The sequence below is a fragment of the Aptenodytes patagonicus genome, chromosome 2 (assembly GCF_965638725.1).
Source record: "Aptenodytes patagonicus chromosome 2, bAptPat1.pri.cur, whole genome shotgun sequence".
In the NCBI taxonomy this organism is placed as follows: Eukaryota; Metazoa; Chordata; class Aves; order Sphenisciformes; family Spheniscidae; genus Aptenodytes; species Aptenodytes patagonicus.
This window is the reverse complement of record NC_134950.1, coordinates 37804036-37825613: the sequence shown is the minus strand read 5'-3', so window position 1 is coordinate 37825613 and position 21578 is coordinate 37804036. Positions and strand designations below refer to the sequence as shown.

At 40.2% G+C, this 21578-nt stretch overlaps 1 protein-coding gene across 6 annotated transcripts in view; it reads left to right on the top strand.

Moving 5' to 3' along the window:
- The window catches only part of SULF1 (sulfatase 1), a 110566-nt gene that overhangs the window by 78599 nt on the left and 10389 nt on the right, over positions 1 to 21578 (top strand). For 5 of the 6 annotated variants that reach the window (XM_076329587.1, XM_076329582.1, XM_076329583.1 and 2 more), the window contains 10 exons: positions 53 to 228; positions 792 to 920; positions 1182 to 1238; positions 2242 to 2371; positions 15498 to 15714; positions 17734 to 17980; positions 19765 to 19861; positions 19947 to 20041; positions 20464 to 20529; positions 21018 to 21190. In XM_076329587.1, coding sequence (XP_076185702.1) covers positions 53 to 228; positions 792 to 920; positions 1182 to 1238; positions 2242 to 2371; positions 15498 to 15714; positions 17734 to 17980; positions 19765 to 19861; positions 19947 to 20041; positions 20464 to 20529; positions 21018 to 21190 — 1387 coding nt within the window. Of the gene's footprint in view, positions 1 to 52; positions 229 to 791; positions 921 to 1181; positions 1243 to 2241; positions 2372 to 15497; positions 15715 to 17733; positions 17981 to 19764; positions 19862 to 19946; positions 20042 to 20463; positions 20530 to 21017; positions 21191 to 21578 lie in introns of those variants that run through there. The other variant, XM_076329586.1, reaches the window with a different exon arrangement.

Genomic DNA, 21578 nt, shown 5'->3' with positions numbered 1-21578 from the left:
ACAAAACATGTTTTGCTACATGTAATTCAGATTTTCCTATGCTGTGTTGCAGTTATACCAAATGCTTACAGAGATGGGAGAACTGGAGAATACCTACATTATTTACACTGCTGACCACGGTTACCATATCGGGCAGTTTGGACTGGTCAAGGGGAAGTCAATGCCGTATGACTTTGATATTCGAGTTCCTTTCTTTATTCGTGGTCCAAGTGTAGAGCCGGGATCAGTGTACGTTCTCTTATGTCTCTAGCACAGCTGTTGAACCTAATGTAAAATGTTTCTAAGAGCATGTAATTATCACTCTGTCTAGTTTCATTTCATAAAGGATGTCCTATTATTGTAAAGCAATCAGCCTTATAAAGAGGCACGTCTTTCATTTTGCATATTATTAATAAGTTATAATGCAGATGAGAAAGCTGTATAATGTGTAGTCCTGTAGGGTTAGGCTTTGGGTTTTGCTTTCAAAAAGTAGGTGCTCATCTTCACTGCTCATCTTCTGGTTTAGCAGAATGGATGGCGTCATGCCCTCATTGTCAATGAGATAAGAGTAGTGGCTACTGCACCTCCGTGTTTTATTGTGCTTAGCTTTTTCTTTGTGATGACAAGTCTGCAGTACTGGCCTGTCGTTCTCAGAATTGTAGCCTTCAAAGGGGATTTTCTAAACTTAGCACTTCTGTAGAGCTTTACATCTTCAAAGCCCTGATAAACATTAATTACCATTCTATATCCAAGAGAATGTGAAGACTTACATATTGAACACCACAGCTATGACCTTTTCTGTTGATTTGCAGAGTGCCTCAGATAGTTCTCAATATTGATCTCGCTCCAACAATTCTGGATATAGCAGGACTTGACACGCCTCCAGATATGGATGGCAAATCTGTCCTAAAACTTCTGGACTTGGAGAGACCAGGAAACAGGTGGGTCCCGGCATTTTTTTTTTTAGCCAGTTCAGAAGCAAACACCTAAGTAAATCAACAACTGAGTGGAAAAAGATTCTGTGAAAATGAGCTGTGTCATGCCAATGACCACAGCTTCCACATTTGAAGAGTCTCTTAAATAGCACATCTATAAAATTGCAGGTATATATAAGTGGAGAGGTGTTTTTTCAAAAATAAATTGTTAACACTAGCAGTGCTATACATAGGTGCCAGCAGTAAATGTTATTATTTTGCTTTCAGGTTTCGAACAAACAAGAAGACCAAAATTTGGCGTGACACATTTCTGGTGGAAAGAGGGTAATTATTAGGGGTGAGAGAGTTTTGGGAGAGCCTGCCTGCTGGGAACACTCACTTGTACATGCTTTCCTTTCTGCTCCCTCCTCTTCCTTTTTATGGTCAGCGAAGTAGTAAATTTTGCAAGCAAACTTACAGGCCTGACTTGTTTCCTAGTTTCCCACCACTGGCTTTGCAAGCTGCTGTGCTCCCAAATCCCTACCTCTGAAGAAATTTGAAACCACGCTTTTCTGGCGACTCTCCTAGCCTGTACCTCCTCTTTCTCTAACATTGTACTTGTCACCACTTATGTCATCATCTGACTCATTTTCTTTCCAAATCTCTGTTTCAAATCCAGCTGTGCAGAATCCTCTTATCAACTGATTTTGTATTTTCCATCACATATTGGAAGCATTCTTTATTTTTGTTCTAGCTAAGAAAAGACTTATGTGTAAATGAGTTTTATGACTATAACTGCTCCTCTTTTCACTGATACCTCTTTATGCCCTCTCACCTTGCCAATTACTGCGGTGAAAATTTTCTCTGAGTAAAAATTTTACAACAGTTTCCTTGTGGCACTTTATGGCTTTACAGATTATGGAAATCTTGTATGATGTAGTACCAAACAGTGCATATAAGACACATTGTAATATATAAGATATAGCCAAGCTAGTGCTGACTGAGTGTGGAAGCCCTTTTGTCTCTTCAGCTGGGCTTTTCAGCCAGGCGAGTACTGCTTCAGTGTGTTTTGTTTTGTGAAAGAACATACATATTTTTTTGAATGGTGCTGAACTGTACCAGTTAAACATATTTCAGCAGCCCTTATTTCTCTTTGGGCAATTTCCAGCAAATCACCTGAGCCTTTTTTTCAGTACATGACCTACATTGAAGGTCAGTAACAGAAATGTGGGGATTTTTTCCTGAGAAGACATTAAATCTTCATGTAGCTTTGCTTTTCCAGTTAAATTCATCATCTCCAGAGTTTAGAGGAATGTATCTAAAATATTCAACTTTGTTTTTTTTAAAGCAAATTTCTACGCAAGAAGGAGGAACCCAACAAAAGCACTCAGCAGTCTAATCAACTGCCAAAATATGAGAGAGTAAAAGAATTATGCCAACAAGCAAGATACCAGACAGCCTGTGAACAACCAGGACAGGTAAGCCACAAACAACTGCAGTCTTCTATGTGCCACAGGGGAATACCTGTTTTTCACTATGGGTCAAAAGAATTTGAAGAACATGGCATTTGGAAGATAGCGAAAAGACCATTATTCTGAATATCTTCAGAGCAAAGAAAACCAGACACAAATTGCTCTAAGCAATGGCCCGATTTAGGGTGTTGGAGGGCTGGTCCTTAGTTTGCTGTCTCAGTACAGGCCTTATGGTAAAACTCGTGTGCTCAAATATAACGTTAGATGACTACTTTTTCTTTGATTCAGTGTATTGCTAAATATGCAAGGTAATTCAATGATAATTATGAATAAGGGAGAGAATGGTTTTGGGCAGTGAAAGCTTGTACTCACTGGGCTAATTCAGAATTACTGAAGCAAACTGGTTAGTCCTCCAGTTGCACATGACTTCATTTGCTGGCATGAACAACTGGACAACACACTGGGTAATCATCATGTTTTATTATTTATTGAAACACCTTTAATAGAAGGGTCCCCTTGCTCAGAAACGTTTGCTGTTTAAGGTCACTGTAAAGAATCAGACAGTGATACCCATACCCAAGCATTACTTTTTCTTCTCGTAGCCTTAATGATTTCAGTATAACGCCTGACTCATACAAAGGTCTGATTGCCTGCTCACAAAACCAGAAGTTACTGCATCCCTGACTAGTATGCTTACACTTGCAGCTCTGCAGCGTGTATACAGGAGGGAGCTAAATTAAGAAAAAGTGAGTCTGACCCCAAATTCTCTTCAATCCGTTCTGAATTAATGCTATACCTACAGTAACATCTGAAGATGAATTTACTGGGGAGATGTGGAAGGGAGCGGTATGCCTTCCCACAGACACCACCTCTAACCAGGCACATGCTGGGGGCCCCAGGCAGCAGCTCGCACCCTCCCTGCCATCCTCCCCCTCTGTCCCCGTCCCCACACACCTCCCCAGAGGAGTGTGAGGCGATTTTTCCCAGGCAGGCGCTTGTGCCTTTCCCTCAGATGTTTGCTCAGACCGCTGCAGCCGGCCGTAGGCCTGGCACTGAAATATCAGTAAGCTGTTTTGAACGGGAGCATAAAGCCTCACTGTGCTCCGCTTCCATCTGCAGCCACCCATGGTGCTTCACCCAGGGCAGGTAGAGCTCCGCACAAGAAACTGGAGGGCACTGGGGAGAGCTCGTTCACTTAAAGAAATGCTCCATCCCTACCTTTCCCCTTCTCGTTCATTAGAGCGTAGTGTTACAGTAAATCTCGGTTAATCCCAGATTGGACTGGAATATGTTTTGGCTGGCACATCCTTGGTCAGGTCCTCTGCCACAGCTCTCACCTCACACATGCTCCTTAAACGTGGCCCCTTTTGAAGGGATATACACAATATCAGTGTCTCGCCCAAGAGCAAAGTTTTCAGGAGTTCAAACACTGCCATTGTAAACAGAGATTAAATTTGAAAAACTGAACATTTTTATAAAAACTAAAGGAGATCAATGGAGTCATTTAGACTGTTAGACGCTAAAATGTTTAGTTTTAAAATACCAAAATATTTTCTTTGCAATTATTTCTTATATTTATTACCTCCTATGTCAAAATCCAGGCTTGGAATAGCTTTACTTTTCCACATGTGAGTAGAAAAGGTTAAGTGTCCTGACCAGATATCACACCTGAAGCAGTAGGAAACCCTGCTCACAGCCGTGTACCCAGCCCACTGTGGTAGACTTGTCTTTCCATCCCATATTGGTGAATCCCGTTTGATCAAAGGGCGGAGGGAGGCGGCCTTGAGTCAGCAAGGAGCTTACGAGAGCAATGGTGTTTGGCAGCGGCTCTCCCACCTACGAACTCCCATCGAGGTCCTTTAAATGCAGAAGATACGTTGGCTCCACAGAGTCCAGCAGCCATCCCTCATGGCTGAATGGAGGACAGGGCTGAACTGACCTTTTTAAGACCAATTTTCAGACCTAGCCATCGGTGTATATAAATTATTTTCTTAAACAAAGAGACCAAAGTTGTCCCTGATACTTCTCTAACAGCCTGAAGGCTTCTTGCCGGGATGCCAAAGTTAAACACGCCTACAGAAACCTCCCGTCAGACAGAGCAAGGGCAGTTTCTCTCTCGGGGATGGGCTGTATGCAGTGCTCACAGGGAAGTCAACGCAGAATAGGAAGGGTGTGAATTTAAAGAGCAACATTGGAAATAAGATGAACATCAGCAAGGCATTGCAGTGTGAAATAAGTGTCCGCAGGATTTCTTCCATGTAGAAAAGTTCTTAAAGAAAATTAAAAGTGAATAGGCCAAATAATTTTACTTTAGCCCAGGTGGTTTCCAATGTGCAATATGAGGCATCATAGTTTAATATGAGGTTCTTCCAGCAGATTTCCCCTAGTCATTTTGCACCTCTTGAAAAAGAGAAAGCTGAAATATTGTTATGTGGGTCTTAACTTTATTTTACCTTTTGAGATTACTATCTTTAATTTAAATTACATAGGTGCATATATAGAGAAAAGTCTTCATTTTAATTATGATGGTTTATAATACTTCCTACATTTACTCTAACCGGTTGCAGTTAACATCACTTAAATTAAAATCGCCTTCACAGAATGAGTGATTGCTGACAGATTATTAAATAATGAAATTACTGGTCTGTGGGAAGTTTCTGCTAAATGTCTGGAACTAAGAATAGGCATTTGGTGAGTTAATACACCAATGTACTGCCTAGTACATTTAGAGCTTGTTCTTCATTTTAATTTACTTTAGTCAATATCTAGTTCATTGGAAACAGAGAACACAATTGGGAGTTGAAAAAGAAGAAAATTTGTTTTTCCTGTATTAAAATGAGGTGTGATCCTGAGACCTGCTAGTTCCAAAATCTCCAAGGATGTGGTACTCAGGAAAATAATTGCTTCAGCTTATTTTCTATTTAATAAGTAACATCTAAACAAAAAAAAAAATTAAAAAAAAAAAAGAAAAAAATAACCTGGCACAGTAAAGACACTTTTTTTAATTAAAAGTTTCAAAATTTCAATTTTTTCTATGCTCAATGTCTATCCGAAAGTAGGTAAACATAAAAAATGGAAAAAAAAGAAAATATTAAACATCTGTATAATTGCTATAATTAGTCCATAATATTTAAAGTTCTAAATGACTGTTTTCCAAAAAGAGATAGGAAATTTAAATTATAGATTACATTTAGCTGCAAATCAGTAAGGCTTATGGGTTAAAAAAAAAAAAAGTTTTGTTTCATTAAGAAAAAATAGTTATAAAATGCATATGCAAAATTAAGTTAAACTACTTTCACTATGATTTTTTTTAATTTAAATTTTTTAGCACCATTGACAGATTGCATCACTTTCATTGTAGAGCACCCTCCCCTTGCTATTTTTTCCTAATCTCCTTTATGGGAGGACAGTTCCCAAAAGTTCACTCACCTCCTTGAGAACACGTCAGAAATGAGATGCGCACAACTGCATGGATATGTTCACTTTTGAGTTATGTTCAGCCAGTCATTAACTCAGGTCAGGACTGAGCCCTTGCGGAGGAGAGGACCGCGCCTGCTGAGCTGCATTAGCAAGAGCGCAGCTAACAGGTCATGGGAAGTGATTACTCGCCTCTCCTTGGTGCTTGTGGGCTGCAGCTGGAGTGCTCCATTTGGGTTGGGACCTCCATTAGCAGAGGGACATCGGTAAGCTGGAGCAAGTCCAGGAGAGGACCCCAGAGATGGTCAGGAAGTACTGAGGAGGGGCAGAGGTTTGTTTAGCCAGGAGAACAGAAGGCAAAGGGGGACTCTAATTGCTTCCTTCAACTAACTAATGGCTAATTAGAGAGAAGGCAGACCCAGGCACTTCTTGGAGGTGCACAGCAAAACGGATATCAGCCACAGACAAGTTGCAGCAAGGGAAAGTCTGACTAGGTGTGTGGAAAAAAATGTTACCGTAAGAGTGATTAAGCACTGGAGCCCAAAGAAGCTGTGGAAGGCCCATCCAGGGATACTTTCAAAACCTAATAATGTTGTTCCTACTTTGAGGAGGAGGTTGGACTAAATGACCTCCAGATGTTCCTTCCAGCAATTGCACATGCTCTTAATTTTTTGCTTGCTTAACACCTGGACTTGAGGATTTCATGTTTTCTTCCTCCTCCTCAGCTTCGTAACTTGGGAAGTGCTGTTAATTTTGTCCATCTTGTAAGTGAGTTATGCCTGCCCGTGTCATATTTGGATACAGACTAGATTTCGGCTCCCGCCCTGACCCATCTGTTGACCTGCGCTCACCCGCAGCACAGCCAGTCCCATCACACTCAGGCCAGGTTCACTCCCCCTGCAAAGGGAGCAGCAGCGGGGTGGGCTCTCCGCTCAGCTTTGCGGCTTGGGGTGGGGTAGAAGTTTCCTTTGCCGTCCCTCCTTCACATCCCAGAGAGCACTCAAGAAATTATGATGGGAACCGGAGGTTTCCTTCGTACTTTATATGCCAAATTTGTCACCAATTTATGTGGTGTAACTTACTGAGGTCACCTGATTGAGCCCAGTTGGTTTAATAGTGACTATTGATGGATTTTAGCACTTAAATGGTTTGCGGGGGGGGGGGGGGGGTTATATTTCATTGATACATATTTCCCCTCTCAGCTTTACTGTAATAAGGTACACAGTATAGAAATATCTATTCATCTGCAACATTGCTACCCCTGCTGTTGTTTTAAAAGGGGAAACAATTAGTGCAAACTTTTAACTAAAACTTCATTAATTTTCCAATAGAACAGAAATAATAGCATGTGAACAAATGTTTCTCTGGATTAATACAACCTTATCATGACACAAATCTCCTCTCAGATTTCCACTGAAATAACCTGAGTTGAGCATACATGTTAGTTCAGGAGGTTTAGAGGCAAGCTGCTCTTCAGTCCTCTGGCAGGTTATTTTTGTTGAACTCAGTCCATCTTCTCACCCATGAAATTCTTCTTGATACTTAGCAAATATCAAATAAAAGCATGTTAACTGTGTTTTCATTTATACCTTTTCTTTCTCTCTTCCCTTACCTAAACGTGTAATTAATGAGCTGAGTTAATTCATAAGTATTTACTCTTTTTCTCTCCACCAGTCTGAGTCATAGGAATTTTCCTGAGGCATAATTTTGACTTCTGGGACTTAACACTGTTTCCCAGATAGCAGTTACCTTTCGAGATCTTGTGACTGGTAGGCTGGGTGTCTCCAGTGTACTGTTCAATCCATTATTTATAATCAGTATCAAATCCATAGCCAAACATGCATTTTTATCCTCTTACAAAAATTACACAAACCACAACCTTATTTTAAAATTTTCCCAACAGGGGGGGAAAAAAAAGCCACCCTCCAAAAATGAGGACTGTGAAGGTTTGTGTTTAAAATTTCAGCTCTTAGGTTGGATGACTCAGCAACCAAACCCAGACACAGGTCTGTTTATTTTATGGGCATACATCTCCTACCATCTGCTCCGCAATATCTGCCAGTTTGTGAACAGCAAAGGTCTGAAACTTGCAAAGATCTGTGGTCTGCTGCCAGCTCCAACGAGCACTGACAGTGGGCAGAATGGAAAAATGCGTCATGCTGCCTGTGTTTGTATGACATGCATGCCCATGAACTCAAACCGAGCTAGACAGGTATAATGCCATAGCTGCTAACCTTCCTTGTGCTCTCTGTTCATGCACCTCACCTTTAGAGATGCAGAATATTGTGTTTCCTCCTGAGGAAGTGTATCCCAAAACCGCTCTAAAGAAATAACGTTCCATTTGGAGTATACACTTGAAGACTGTACAGTGAGATTTTAGTTAGGTCTCAATGTATTTTACAGTGATTTAAGGCTTTACAGGTAGTCACTGGAGACATGTTGCTGAATCCAAGCATCAGCTCTGCAGTAAATGTGCAAGATTCTTCTGGCTCTGATCCAAAGATCATGTTATGTAGTCTATATATACCTCTTATTTCTCACGTATCCTTCGCCATTTAAAAATGTAGCATAAGAATTTAATTTTATTGTTCATATTTATCACATTATCATATCAGCATTCAGTCAAAAGCATGTCTATTTGTAATGCTAAAAGAACACTTGCCATCAATCAGCTTACAGATAATATTATAAAGGAAATTAGAATGGGGCTTATTAGGTGTAGTCTGGTTTGGCTCAGGTATCTATGTTCTCATAAAATAAATATCACAGACCATACATTTGTAAAGGTCAGCTTTATGACCAGCTGCGGAGTATGAATAAAAACACATAAGCCGGTAAAAGCTGGCCAGAAGTGTCAGATGGCTGGCCAGCAACTGACAGCCAGACCCCGAGCACCCACTAAAACCCAACTAAAATTATGATATGGCATATAAACATCACTCATGGATCCTCGCGGTTTCAGAACAACCTCCTGACACTTGCAGGAGTCAAAAGGCACTGGTGATGAGCACGCAGGAGTGCATTAACGTATTGCTCTTCCATATGCTGCCTCCCACCTCAGCGTGTCTTTCTCCATTTTCTATCATGTTGTACCTATTCAAACAGAGTTTCTTATGGCATTCCTAAAGCAAGGTATTAGCTGCCCAGTCAGTGTAGATTACTGCAAGAAAGAAAATATTTTTTTCTTCATAGTAGCAACATTTGCTTGTGCTTAAAGCAGTGACAACTAATCCCGTCAGCCTGGTTTACCAGAACATCAGTTTGAAGCTGGCTCTTCTTTACCATCTGCCCATTGATACCACCTTTTCTTAGTCATAATTCGGCAGAGCATCCATACACAGGCTTAGCTGGAAGCGTATGTGTTTGCAACCAGTCATGTGCTTAAAACTAAGTACATACTACAGTGCTTTCATGAACAGCTCTTGCAGCTGTTGCTCTCTTTAGACCCTGCAGAGTCATCCTTCATAGTTGACAGAAGCATGCCTGCAACATAGTTGCTCAAGAATTCATAGGAATTGCCAGAAATTATGTTATCCCTTGTTAAAATACCACCCTGTTTATGACTTAAAACCAAATACGAAGATAAGTTCCTTTATCTCTAAAAATAATCCTTCAAAGCACGGTATTTCACATTTCAGCCTAAATATTTCACATTTCAGCCTAAATATTTAAGTTTCCTATTAAACAGAGGGCAGCTCTTTCCAGATTTGACAATTCTTCAAATTTAAGCAATTCTTAATCTGAAATACCAGCTCTATTCTGCATAAAATCCAGAGATATTCCAGTCTAGGAACATCACTGGTTTCACTGGTTTAATCTCTTTCAATGCACAACTGTGTTCAGCATTTTTACGACCATCTTATCAGTGTTCTCTAACAGAAAGACTTTTTGGTAGAATGACACCTTAAAAAGCAATGTTATGTGCCATAAATGTTTAGACAGAAAACATAGATTATGCAAGAGTCATGTTTCGCACTTTCTGTAGTACTCCTTTGAGGTTTTATTTTTGCAGAGTTTCCATTTTAAAGTATCCAGTGAAATATAATATAAATTAAGCCCTCTGTAAATTAAATGTATATGACCCAATAGTAACTGGTTATTATCAGTATTGCTATTTATAAGTGAAAGGCTAAATTTATCCTTTTCATTGGCTCCTATTTGTTTGCACCTGAGAGTGGACGTTTATTGGATAATAACAGAAGTCTGTTGATGTTGAGTTGTAACTACAGACAAGCTAATAGATTTGGTAGAGAATGCTCTGGAGGTGAAATATTTGATGTCTCAACCTAAGTGCCTACACTTCTAGAGCTGACAATGCAGTCCATGCATTTTTTACAAACTAGAGAACTGCTACAACTATGACACTTAAAATCAATCTTGTCTGTACGTCAAGAATGTGAAATTGCATAGTCTGTAAACTTCCTAGGCTATTTTCTCTTTCCTCCATTTCTTAAACACTGTGAAGTAGCTCAAAATTGGCAATTTTCATAAGGTTATTTCTGTTATACAGTGATTAATTTCTTCATTCTTTTTTCCTCCAGTTCTGTCCCTGTGTATTTAACTGAATGTATTTCTAAAGTCTGTCATACATTTCGCCCTATATTACATCAGTTCTTATAGGACAAATTGCTTCCCTATCTGTTGAACCGCTGACCATTGCACTTTTCAGGAACACTTCCCCAGGGTGTTAGGCTGTATATAAATAACCATTTTTGGGTATGTTAACGTCAGTAGACTCCGGAGCTGTGCGTGATTCAATACAAGGTGGTCCAGTTATGAGGGAGTGGTGCAAAAACTGGGACCTGCCCTTAAGGGTGGCGTCAACCCAGTTCTAAACTCAAGGAGGAGATTTTTGTTCCATAAAAATGCAGCAATTCCAAATTCCCTGAGCGAACCTGGCACACCATCCCTGTGAAACAGCTGCACTCGCGTGCAATGTTCAAACACTGGTGAGGTGTAACAACACAGATTAATATTTCCAGGAGCACTTAGGAGCCTCAGTCAGGACCAGGGTTCATGACTACTCTGCGGGAACGCGTAGAGGACATGGCCTTAGCCCGTAAACATTTTTCAGTATTCAGGTCCAGTTCAGCAGAAATAAACTGCTGCTGCTCTGGACTATTTACCATAGCCAACTAATGACAGAGCACTTTTCAATATGCTGTGTGACATGGCCTCTTTGAATGGCACAGAGAAAGCAAAAACAGGACTCAGTTCTCACTGCAGTAGCACAGCCCTAAACCAGACTCCCTTACCGGTATTATCACATCAGGTCCCCTGACACTCATCCAGGTCTGGTTACTGCTAATAGAGGAAAGTGGTACACACATACACAGCCCATGATGGTATTTTCATCTAAACTGTTTTCAAATTTAGATTATACCTTTTGAAACAGGAAAAAAGGGAAATGAGATCTTGAGGACATGTTTAAATTCATGACTCTTCCTTTTCATGCCTTATCTTAACATTCCCTAGGCTGAGCAATAATACTCAAAGTCAGTCACACATTACCAAAATGAAAAAGCACCTGTAAAAATATTGTTGCCGTGTTATATTTCTGGTTGTATGTTTTTCAGGGTTTCATAGCTTTGTGATAAAATCTGACAAGATATTTAACACTGAAGTGTCTACTGCAAATACCGGTAATTACATTCTGTAATTACATTTCACAGAAACCCTTAGCTTGCCTACTCTTAAGACACCTTTCAGGAACTGTCTAATTAATTTCCTCTCTATATAAAGGGGCAGGAACTCTCTCAAAGCTGTCACAGTCTATTAACTAAACAAAGTTGACTTGATATCCTGCTTAAGTGGGTATTTACAGTGCAGCACATCACAATGATTCATGCTGAATGTATATTTTTATGCCTTAATTATATTCAGTAATGAAATAGACTCACTTAATTCTAAGGCAGTGGCACAAACTGATTAATACCAGGAAACTGAGACCCAAGGTAGTTATCAAGTCATCTGCTGTTGTCTTGCTCATGTAGCTCTAAGTCGCAACTGGAGCCGTGCCAGCAGCAGCACAAAGCAAAGCCACCAAGTACAAGCAATACCCTTTTAACCAGCCCATTTGCTCCCCTTTGCCTTTGAAATGACTTTATAAGGGCAAACTTCTACCCCCAGATGAAAATGCATCATGCCAATGACATCACCTGTGGAGAAACTCCTGCTGCAGTCCTGCTGCAGTCCGGTGCTCGCCTCTCCACCGAGGAGCAGGCACATGTACTTATGTGTTTAAACTTCACATTCGGCAGAGATTAAAGCAGCTCGAGCCCCCAAATGATTCTCAGCCCTTTTACCTATCTTAAGCTGCCTCTGCAACTTGCTGCCAAGAGCAGGGAGGGCTCACGCGGAGCCAGCCGGGGCCCCTAGCGCACTTGCACAAGAGTCCCTGCTTCGATTCGGGGTGGCTGTAAACCAGCAAAGCCCCTCGCAGCGGAATAGTCCCGCCAGCTTTCAGGTGCGGGGTTTCAGGACTCTGTTGGTGTGGGGGTATTAAGGATCCTCTTCCACGTTTGCTTCTCCTCTGAAGTTAAATTGAGGCAGGAGGAAAAGTGGAGGTGGGGAGCTGAGGTGAGAGAGGAATAATTGCTGGAGGGTAGGTGATGAAATGAGATGAAAGAAGGAAAAGATGAGTCAGTGACAGGGAAAAAGGCTGACACAGGTTAAGTTTCACAACATGACTGAAATGATATAACAGCTCGTTGCAGCTAAATGGCAGGGTCCTGCTTTTCCTCTCCCATTAGTTGTTTGTTTTTTTTTTTTTCTAATTCTGAGTTAGTCCTCTTTTCTCCTACTGAGGGAGAAAATAAATCAACGCAGGGGTCCCTAAGTCAGTATGCAGCCAGAAGCAGGGACTATCCCGTATTCCTATGGCAACAGTGAATTGTTAGATCGGCTTAGGTGTCTTGTGAAACGTCACCATGAGAAGGAAGATAAACACGGGGAAAATAAGAAAACATATACAAATTAAAATTTAATGAAGATATACTTAGTTTTTATATGTGCCAATATTTTTTTATTGATGGAGAAATGGGGGCCCAGAAACCGAACCTAATAATCCTGGATTTGAAAGAATAGTTTGGTATTCATAGCGGGAAGGAAGGTAGAAAATAGGGGACGGGAAAGGGCAGCGCAGCAGTCAGAATCTTCTTTTATGTGCATTAATGCATTTTATAGATCTAAAGATGAGCAGAAGGACCATTATGACTTGCTGCATAATGCATGCTCAGTGCCCAATTATGCTGGCATGGGCAGGGATTCAGGAAAGTTAGTCTAAAAATTCCATCTTAAAACTCTGAAGCATCTTTATAATGACACTTTTTAAGGTAAAATAAAAAAAAAGAGGAACTGAATCCCATTTAATCCCTGTTTTAAATAGAGAACTATTATTTGCTTCTATTAGACACAGAGAGTCTTGTTTCAATGTTAGTCATAATACTGTTAAAAGTGATCTAAATGGCTATTGAAGCCACTCCTGGAACCTCTTGCTATAATTAATGTTAGACAAAGAGAATACTTATTTTGCTTTAAAGTGGTGCTTTTGAGACTCATTAAAAACTAGTGCCTTATATTTATAAGTGTAACACGTACCAAGTAAACACAGGAAATATAGTGGCGCAGGCAGTTCTTATCCTGTAACAACCATCTCTTGTTGCAGTAGGAAGAGTGCACATGCTATTGCAGAATAAAATCCTGCAAAGCGTTATAGCTCTCAGACATCTTTACCTGTAGAAAGTCACCTTGTCACTTGTAGGTGTGGGTTTACGCTGAAAGTCTGGGCACAAATGTAACTTCTCAGGCGGCGATCAGATGTACGTAGGTCTATGGCCTTTTACACATGGTTTACTGTTCTGGGATCAGAGTCATGCCAATTCACAGGCAAGGTCTCTGAGCACGGGATCCATCTTTTCGCTCAGCCCACGTGTTAGGCCAGAGAGTGCTCTCATGCTGCTGCGGTTCAGAGCCACATCAGCTCACACCTCAGGTTATCAGGTCAGCAAATCTACCTGAGGCTTAGTTTTCTTTCTTCATTCTTCAGTCAGTTTGACAGCACCCCCAAAAGAGTCCAGAGCAGACATTAGTTAATGGAAGAGACTTACCGAAATGTGAGTGCTCTGATATTAGTGTCCATTTCAAAAATTAAGCTGGGGACTCCATTAGGACCAGCATCTAGCTGTCTTGCTATTATTAATGAGGCAAGAGAAAGTTGCGCTATTCAGTCACGGGTACCAAAAAAGGACACATTATAGGGAAACTTAGCTGAAACTGCAACTAAAAGGTTCCAGTTATCAATAGTATTATTGAGTTTTGTTCTCTACACTATCCAGCCAACCTTAATTGCTTTGTATGCAAAGTCTGGTCATTGTGGCTTAAGATGCACGAGTGAACAAAACTCACCGGGTAATAGTCATTTATAGTTGTATTCAAATTATAAATAAACATAGCTATTTCTAGTTCTCCCTATTGTTATTCGGACTACAACTGACTTAAAATCTTCACAGGCTTCTTAGCTTGTGTAGGGTGTTACGAGTGCCAGCTATAACCCAGCAGCCATATATGGCAAGCTTTGGGCATGGGCAAAGGAGCTCTGATCTGTCAGCACCTATCCATGTCAAAAAAAAATGACATTTAGCTTTTTTAAGACAGTTCAGTGTGGAAAGGAAATTAAAGTCCCAGTTGCTTTTTAATTTGCAATGTGAAGACAGTGGGATCCACTGGAAAAATCCACCTGGAATCTTCCATCTTCCATTGATGACCAAGTCAGACAGATATTGTGCAGACAAGCTGGAAGAACTCTGTTTCCTCTCATTCTCCCACACTTGCTCTGATATTCAACATGCGTACGATGCCTTTTACAGGTACTCCTTCCAGGCTGCACTTTTTTCTCCCAAATCTGAAACAAATCTCAAGACTTAGATATCCAAAGGAGTTTATCCAAGCTAATTTATTTGTTTACTGTCCCTAAGGTTCTTCCCCTGCTCGCACCTGCTGGGTGTAGGGAGGGTGGCCAGGGGTATCGCGCTTTCAGGCTTCTCCCTTCCCGTGTAAAGTATAAAGAGCCAGCAAGGTTTGCAGGTCTGAGTGGCATGGTTTGCAGGGGCACGTCTTAGGGTGCAGGTCCTAACTCTGACCACCGGTGAGGAAATAAATTACATGTTGTTAGTGGTTCATGTATTTTTCTATAAATCACACCCACAATTTGTCCTTCTCTTTTCCAAGGAACCCTACGACAGAACCAGTTCTTCTTCATCTGTGGGGATTTTCTGTTTTCCCCTGAATCATGTTAGAAATTCCGAGTCACAGAACAAAGAAACAAAGTTTGTTTTTTCAAAGGAAAAAAAGAGTTGGTGAAAACAGCCCTGACAGCTGTACTCTGTGGCTCAGTAAATTAAGACTTTTTACTTGCTCCTTTCAGGGATGTGTTTAGTCTAGATACTCTTGATTTATATATCTTTTTTGGCTGGGTTGTATTTTTTAATGCAGATTTGCAGTGATTTCATTCAAGCTTATGTTTGCCTAGCATGAGAGAGATGTTGAGAAGAATGTGGGTGAATTTAGACCCTTAAAATGTTTCCCTTCTCAGTTTGTTATTTAAGGGACTGCTTAATTTTTAAAGAAATTTGCCTGTCTTGTTTTACAATCCACCTGAAAGTAGCAGGGGTTTGGAAGGCTGCTGGGAAATCGTCTTCATTTTTCTCTCTCACAGAAGTGGCAGTGCACGGAGGATGCTTCCGGCAAACTTCGAATTCACAAGTGTAAGGTATCTAGCGACATACTTGCCATCAGAAAAAGGACCCGCAGCATACACTCCCGGGGATACAGCGGTAAAGACAAAGACTGCAACTGTGGAGACACTGATTACCGAAACAGCAGGACCCAAAGAAAAAATCAAAGACAGTTCTTGAGAAACCCTAACGCGCAAAGTAAGTGTTACCTGATCGCTTGAACCGCCGAGGCAAAGAGCGGGGGGAAAGGGCTAGCAGAGCGTTGGCTTACCAGCAAACTCTTGTTTTCACCCCCGTGTGTAATGAATGCATCCGTAATTAGCAGTCGGGTTCTACATAATTGCCTCTGTAATAACAGGAATAACAACAACAACAATATTTACCCTCTGGATGGCAGTGAGGAAGAGTCTCCAGGCCGGCGGCGGCGGCGGCGGTGATGCGCTGGTGCCGCCTATCGCGCTGCTCGGACATGACAACCCGGCGGCACCTGCGGATCAGCCGGTGCCGTTATTTGCTAAGGCGGCCGGTGCAAGTGTTTTCTTGCGTCGTTAACACGGAATTCACACGGTGTTTGAGGATATCCCAAAGACGTTTTTTTGCATGAGGCACTGCAGTGCTGTGACTGCCGTCGGACTGAAATTCTGCTCGGCTGTAACTCCCCGGCAAGCCAGCACCGGGATCCCCGCGGGGACAGGAGTTAGATTGCAGTGTCCTCTAGCGGAGCGTGGGCCGAAGGGAATGTACAAGAGGGTTTTAGGACAGCAGCACTTGGATTTGTTTCTGCTAACGATTTCTACCAAAGAAGCCTAGTTAAAGAAGCCATTATTTTAAACGGAACAAGTATTTTCACCTATCTGCCCAGCGATAAAAGTGAAGTTCTGTAGCTATAGTAATACAAGCGGACCTGGATTTCAGACTTTATTCAAGAGCAGGCTGTATCTCTATCTAGAATACTAGACTGGGGAATGAAATAAAGACGGGTCATTAAAACAGGAAGATAGTGAAGTCATGTGAGAAACGCAAACGTTAGAAGATGCTGCACAGATGTCTATGAAATAAGAAAATAATGTCAGTATAATTCAAAATATGTCCTGATTTAAAGCCTCCCCCACTCTGGATGTGAACAAGAATCCCTGGAATTCTTTGTACATTCAACCACAATATTGTCTGTCTTGAGTTGTCTCATTGTTCAGATTAAATGCTGCCTTGATATAATTTCTTCCATTTGTTTAGTATGATCTAAGGAGTTTGACAGTGTGCACAGGCAGACCTCTGATGAAAAGTTTGCATGTCACAGGCTGCCAGGGTGATTCTCAAACTGGGGAATGTTCCCTTAAGTGATATTTTTTTCAAGGCCAGGTTGGATGGGGCTTTGAGCAACTTGGTCTAGTGGAAGGTGCCCCTGCCCACGGCAGGGGGGTTGGAAGTAGATGATCTTTAAGGTTCCTTCCAACCCAAACCATTCTATGATTCTGTGATTCTATGATTTTCAAGGGGAGATACCTGTCGCGTACCTTGGAAAGAGAAGGTGTCGCCAGGGCACCAGCAAGGGCTGAACAGGGATTGCAGCTGGGGGGGAGTGACTTGGGGAGGGAAAGAGGGGAAGTATGGAAAACATCTGAAGGGAGCATCAGAAAAAGTCCATTTGTTATGCTTTTCTCCTTTACAACATTCTCATTTCTCTACGTATCTACATATAGACACATATACACTCGTATATGATGGATTCTTGCCCTTTTAATACCTACCCTTAAAAAGGAAAAGGTGTTATCCTTTTAAAAAGTCATTTTTATTCTAAAGCATGTCAAACGTCACATAGACGTTTACAGGTGGTGAGCTTGTTTTACAGTACTGAATGGTTTAATTTTCTAAAGTGGTTTCTAATCCTGTGGTCTCTGATTTTTTGAGTGTCTCTTTCTAGATATCTGATTTCTAAGATACTGATTTTATTTGGAGATGTAGATGCTAACTGGCACAAGGTCAGAGTAGCATGAAATGCAAACCTTGAAGCAATTGAAATTTCATGCTACTCTTGAAAGTGTGGGCCTCGACACTTTCATATCAAAAAATAATTAAATAAGTTTCTGTAAAGCCACAGAAAAAATAAGCTGTTTTTACTGAACGGCATTCTTGCTCTTTGGAGTATGCTTTGTGTTCGTGGCATGGGTCATGTACATATGTATATGCAACGGGGAATGTTTCTTTCTTCTGCTCCAGAATACAAACCCCGATTTGTTCATACTCGTCAAACCCGGTCCTTATCTGTGGAATTTGAAGGTGAAATATATGACATAAATCTTGAAGAGGAAGAACTGCAGGTGTTAAAGACCAAAAGTATCACCAAGCGTCACAATGCTGAAAATGAGGACGAAGCAGAGGAAACTGATGGTGCTCCTGGTGACACAATGGTCGCTGATGGCACTGATGCTATAGGTCAACCCAACTCTGTCAGAGTGACGCATAAGTACAACTGCTTTTTCTGTGTTTTTTTTCCTTAAAATGAAATCTTTGTTTTCTAATTGTATTCTCCCTCTTCCAATTTTTTACGATTTTATGGTTACAATATTTAAGAACTTAAAACTATCGCTGTATATTTTAGATAAAGCTGAGTTGTTTGTTAGTAGGTGGAATCATTTAACTTCAGCATGTGTATTTTAAAGGGAGGCATCTAGTTTAGATTTTATTTCTGAGGAGGGATAGGCATCTCCAGAGGGAGATTCATCCTCTGTATTGAAACATACATCTTATGATGGAATAATCACCCTGTGAAGCTGACACTCCTGCTGTTCTTTATAAAGTCTAGGCCACCAGCTTAGCATAAAGGCCTAAATTTGAGAGGACTGAAAGCCCACACTAAATGAGGATGGATTAGATCAGTTACATCATCTTTCTTAATGCTTAGTTGTTTGCAGCCAGTAATATTAGCTAAGATACATTAGACCTGTTAATCCCTGAAGAGACCCACAATCGTTTTTCCATCCTGGAAGACGCTTAGATTTCAATTTTTAGCCCTGCACTAAATCTGAATGAAAAGGCAAAAATCTCAAAATATTTTTTATTTTAAAAAAGCTAATATGATTGATCTGAAAAGCCAGGCAGACGCAGGCAATAAAAATCTTCTATTTTATCCTTTTTATTGTGTTTAAAAGATAAAAAAATGTAAATAACGTTTCTCTCTTTTCTTTTCTTCTTTTTTTTTTTAACATCAAGGAAAACATAAAAGTTAATTTTGAATAAGTAAAACTTATCCTTTTTTTACATTTATAATTTCCAACCATGGCATTAATAAAGCCTTTAATAGCTTTCTGAAAAAGTTATTATTTCTCCATAAAGTGTTTTGACTTTTACTGAATACAGTATTGTTTTCAGAATTCTGTGAGTGAAGAAAAAAACATAATGGGACAACATGGGAAGATAAGCATCTAAATCTTCCTTTCTGCTATTCTTCTCAAAAATTAAAAGAATGGTTCTGATGAAGCAGAACACAAGAAAGGTTGTCTCTATAAAATTGGAATATTTCTGTAATTAAGGAATTTCTGTTTGTCAGCATGGAGACTTTGAAAGCCTGTAGTCTGCTGGATTTTCTATCTCCGTCCACCTCCTTGTCCTTCCACGTGCTTTTTTTCTCTTGGTAGAGCTGTTTTTTCAAACAGTGGTATGAACATTTTTGTCATTGCATCACTTTTTAACCTGAATGTTCTGTTGGCTTTTTTTTAACCACTTGTTTGAACTCTTTGCTCTAACTTCGATTCTTACTGATCTTTACTGATTATATTGATCTTTAGCCCATTGACTGTATGTTCTGTTCTTGACTATTTTGCATACTTGGAAGATGGGTCACATTCATGTGGCAAGAGGAATATATTTCTCAGGATGTGGTGGTTAAATAAGCAATAGCACGTTTAGTTAAGAGGCTTTAAATTCTGAACAGATTTTTATTTCCGTTTCAATTTCATTTCTGATTGGATTAAGAGTCTCCAAGATGGCTGTGCCACTGCATTTTTGCTTAGCAGGCACAGTGCATCTGTCATGGATGAGAATTTTTTTTTATTATTTTGCAGAGAAAACAGATTGAAGCAATTATTAATATTATTAAGTCAACATAAGAAGACCCTGTAGAGTTTATTTATTTCTTAACAGAGTATAACAAAGAATTGATTAGGAATGTTGGAAGAAAGAGAAGAAATAGGTAGGCAATTGGGAAACCACTGACCTTCTTCTTCCTATTTGTTAAACTCATGTCTACAGATGTTTTATTCTTCCAAATGACACTATTCACTGTGAGAGGGAGCTGTACCAATCCGCCAGAGCCTGGAAGGACCACAAGGCTTACATTGATAAGGAGGTAAGAGATATTTTAAAATCTGAGTGAAGTCTTTGCACTGCTACCTTTTCAAAGAATAATTCTGACTTGGAAATATTCTCTGCAGATTGAGGCTCTCCAAGACAAAATTAAGAATTTGAGGGAAGTTAGAGGACACCTAAAAAGAAGAAAACCAGATGAATGTGACTGTAGTAAACAGAGGTAAGAGAGATGACATTCAACACTGAAAGCTACACCGATTGCTCAGGCTTACACACTTTCCAAGTTTTTTGAGGTGGAAAAGAAAGTACATAAGCTTTATTGATGTTTATAACCACTGTAGGGACTCATTTTAGTTAGATCGCTTTTAAGAGTAGAAACTACTGTGAATCAAAAGAAGATAAATGTAAACATTTTAAGATTAAATATGTTTGTATTCCACTAACATATTTGAACCCAGATGTAGTTTTGCTATAATCTAGCATAGGATCACTCACACAGATATAACTTCTTTAAATGAAGTGAAAATCATAAGTTATTCTGTGTAGTTCTTTAAGAAAATATCAAAGATGGTATGTTTCTGGTTTGTTTTTGTGTTGAAAATCATTTCATGACTTGATAATTCCTAATAATTTTCCCTGTAGCTATTACAACAAAGAGAAAGGGGTAAAGGCCCAAGAGAAACTCAAGAGCCATCTTCATCCCTTCAAGTAAGATTGTTATTATCCTCTCACTCTCTCAGCTGGCTTTTTGGTGACTGGAGAAATATAATTTTTGGGGTTTTGGCTTTTTTTTGTGAAGAGGGGAAGGGAGGAGGCAAGGGGAAGAAAAGGTCACATATAGCAAGCTCTCACAAGAAGTCTTCAGCAGTTTTGGACAGACTTGTGGAAGTTTATGGGTAATATTTTTAAAACCTATTGATAGAAAATGGATGAAATTAATCATTTCAGAAGCTGATCGACCTCACAATTGTTAAAAAGATCCAGTTAAACCTAAATGCAACAGTGCATCATTTCTCATGCTTACTGAAGAGAATACCTTCGTCATAACAACTGGGGTGGAAGCTGAGCTAGAAGAGGGGCATATTCTCATCTTCTCATCTTTAAAAGAGCCAGAAAGATGTAAAAACTGCTAATGCTGTTGTTAACCAAATAGAGACTGTTCTTTATTAGCCATGCCCAACTTTCTTTCTGAACAGAGAAGCAGCACAAGAAGTGGATGGCAAACTGCAGCTGTTCAAAGAAAACCGGAGAAGGAAGAAGGAAAGGAAGGGGAAAAAGCGCCAGAAGAAAGGAGACGAGTGTAGCCTTCCTGGGCTGACGTGTTTTACCCACGACAACAACCACTGGCAAACAGCACCGTTCTGGAGCTGTAAGTCTGAACCTCCACATGCAGACGTGATCTAGGCTATCCTCTGCTGTGTTACAGAGTTTTCACTTCATGCAATCAGAGCACTATTTTGAAGAACTGGCGCTTAGTAGTGCTGCTGCTGCTGTTATTCTGAAGTATGAAGGAAGAATGTCACTTGAGTATGTCTGTAATTGTGGCATTACTTATTTATATGAAATTATCACAAGAGGGTCGATGCTAAACGCTGCAGAAACAAAAAGGAGAGTTGGCCTCTAAAACATAGACTTTCGTAACCAGCCACTGAGATTTGTGTCATCTCTTGGAGATCAAGATGACCGAGTATTTAATAGGAATTTCAATTGGGTTTCCAGTTATTAATAATAATCTTATTCTTGCAATTGTCACAAAT